General features: G+C 56.0%; 1 protein-coding gene across 1 annotated transcript in view; it reads right to left on the reverse strand.

Annotated features, from left to right (window-relative positions):
- Nucleotides 1-54: 54 nt before the first annotated feature.
- The window catches only part of EMH_0032960 (50S ribosomal protein L1, putative), a gene marked incomplete at both ends in the record, with an annotated part of 2,998 nt that continues 2,820 nt past the window's right edge, over nt 55-232 (reverse strand). Inside the window, one exon of the mRNA XM_013494694.1 lies at nt 55-230. Within this exon, the coding sequence (XP_013350148.1) occupies nt 55-230 (176 nt within the window). The remainder of the gene's footprint in view (nt 231-232) is intronic.

A 232-nucleotide genomic window follows, 5' to 3' on the forward strand; every position in this document is an offset into this window, starting at 1 on the left:
AGCAGCTGCAGCAAGCAGCACTCAGAGCAGCAGCAGCAAAAATAGAAGAAGCATTTAACCAAATAGAAAAACAAAAACAAAACAGCAGCAGCAACACAACACAATGGGAGGAAGAAACTCCCCCTGCTGCTGCTGCTGCTGCTGCTGCTCCTGCTGCTGCTCCTGCTGCTGCTGCTGCTGCTGCTGCTGCTGAGCTGCGGCCCCGCGTTCTCTATGCCCGCGAGCTCCGCCG

This window comes from Eimeria mitis, genomic scaffold (genome assembly GCF_000499745.2).
Source record: "Eimeria mitis Houghton genomic scaffold, Emh_scaff1251, whole genome shotgun sequence".
In the NCBI taxonomy this organism is placed as follows: domain Eukaryota; phylum Apicomplexa; class Conoidasida; order Eucoccidiorida; family Eimeriidae; genus Eimeria; species Eimeria mitis.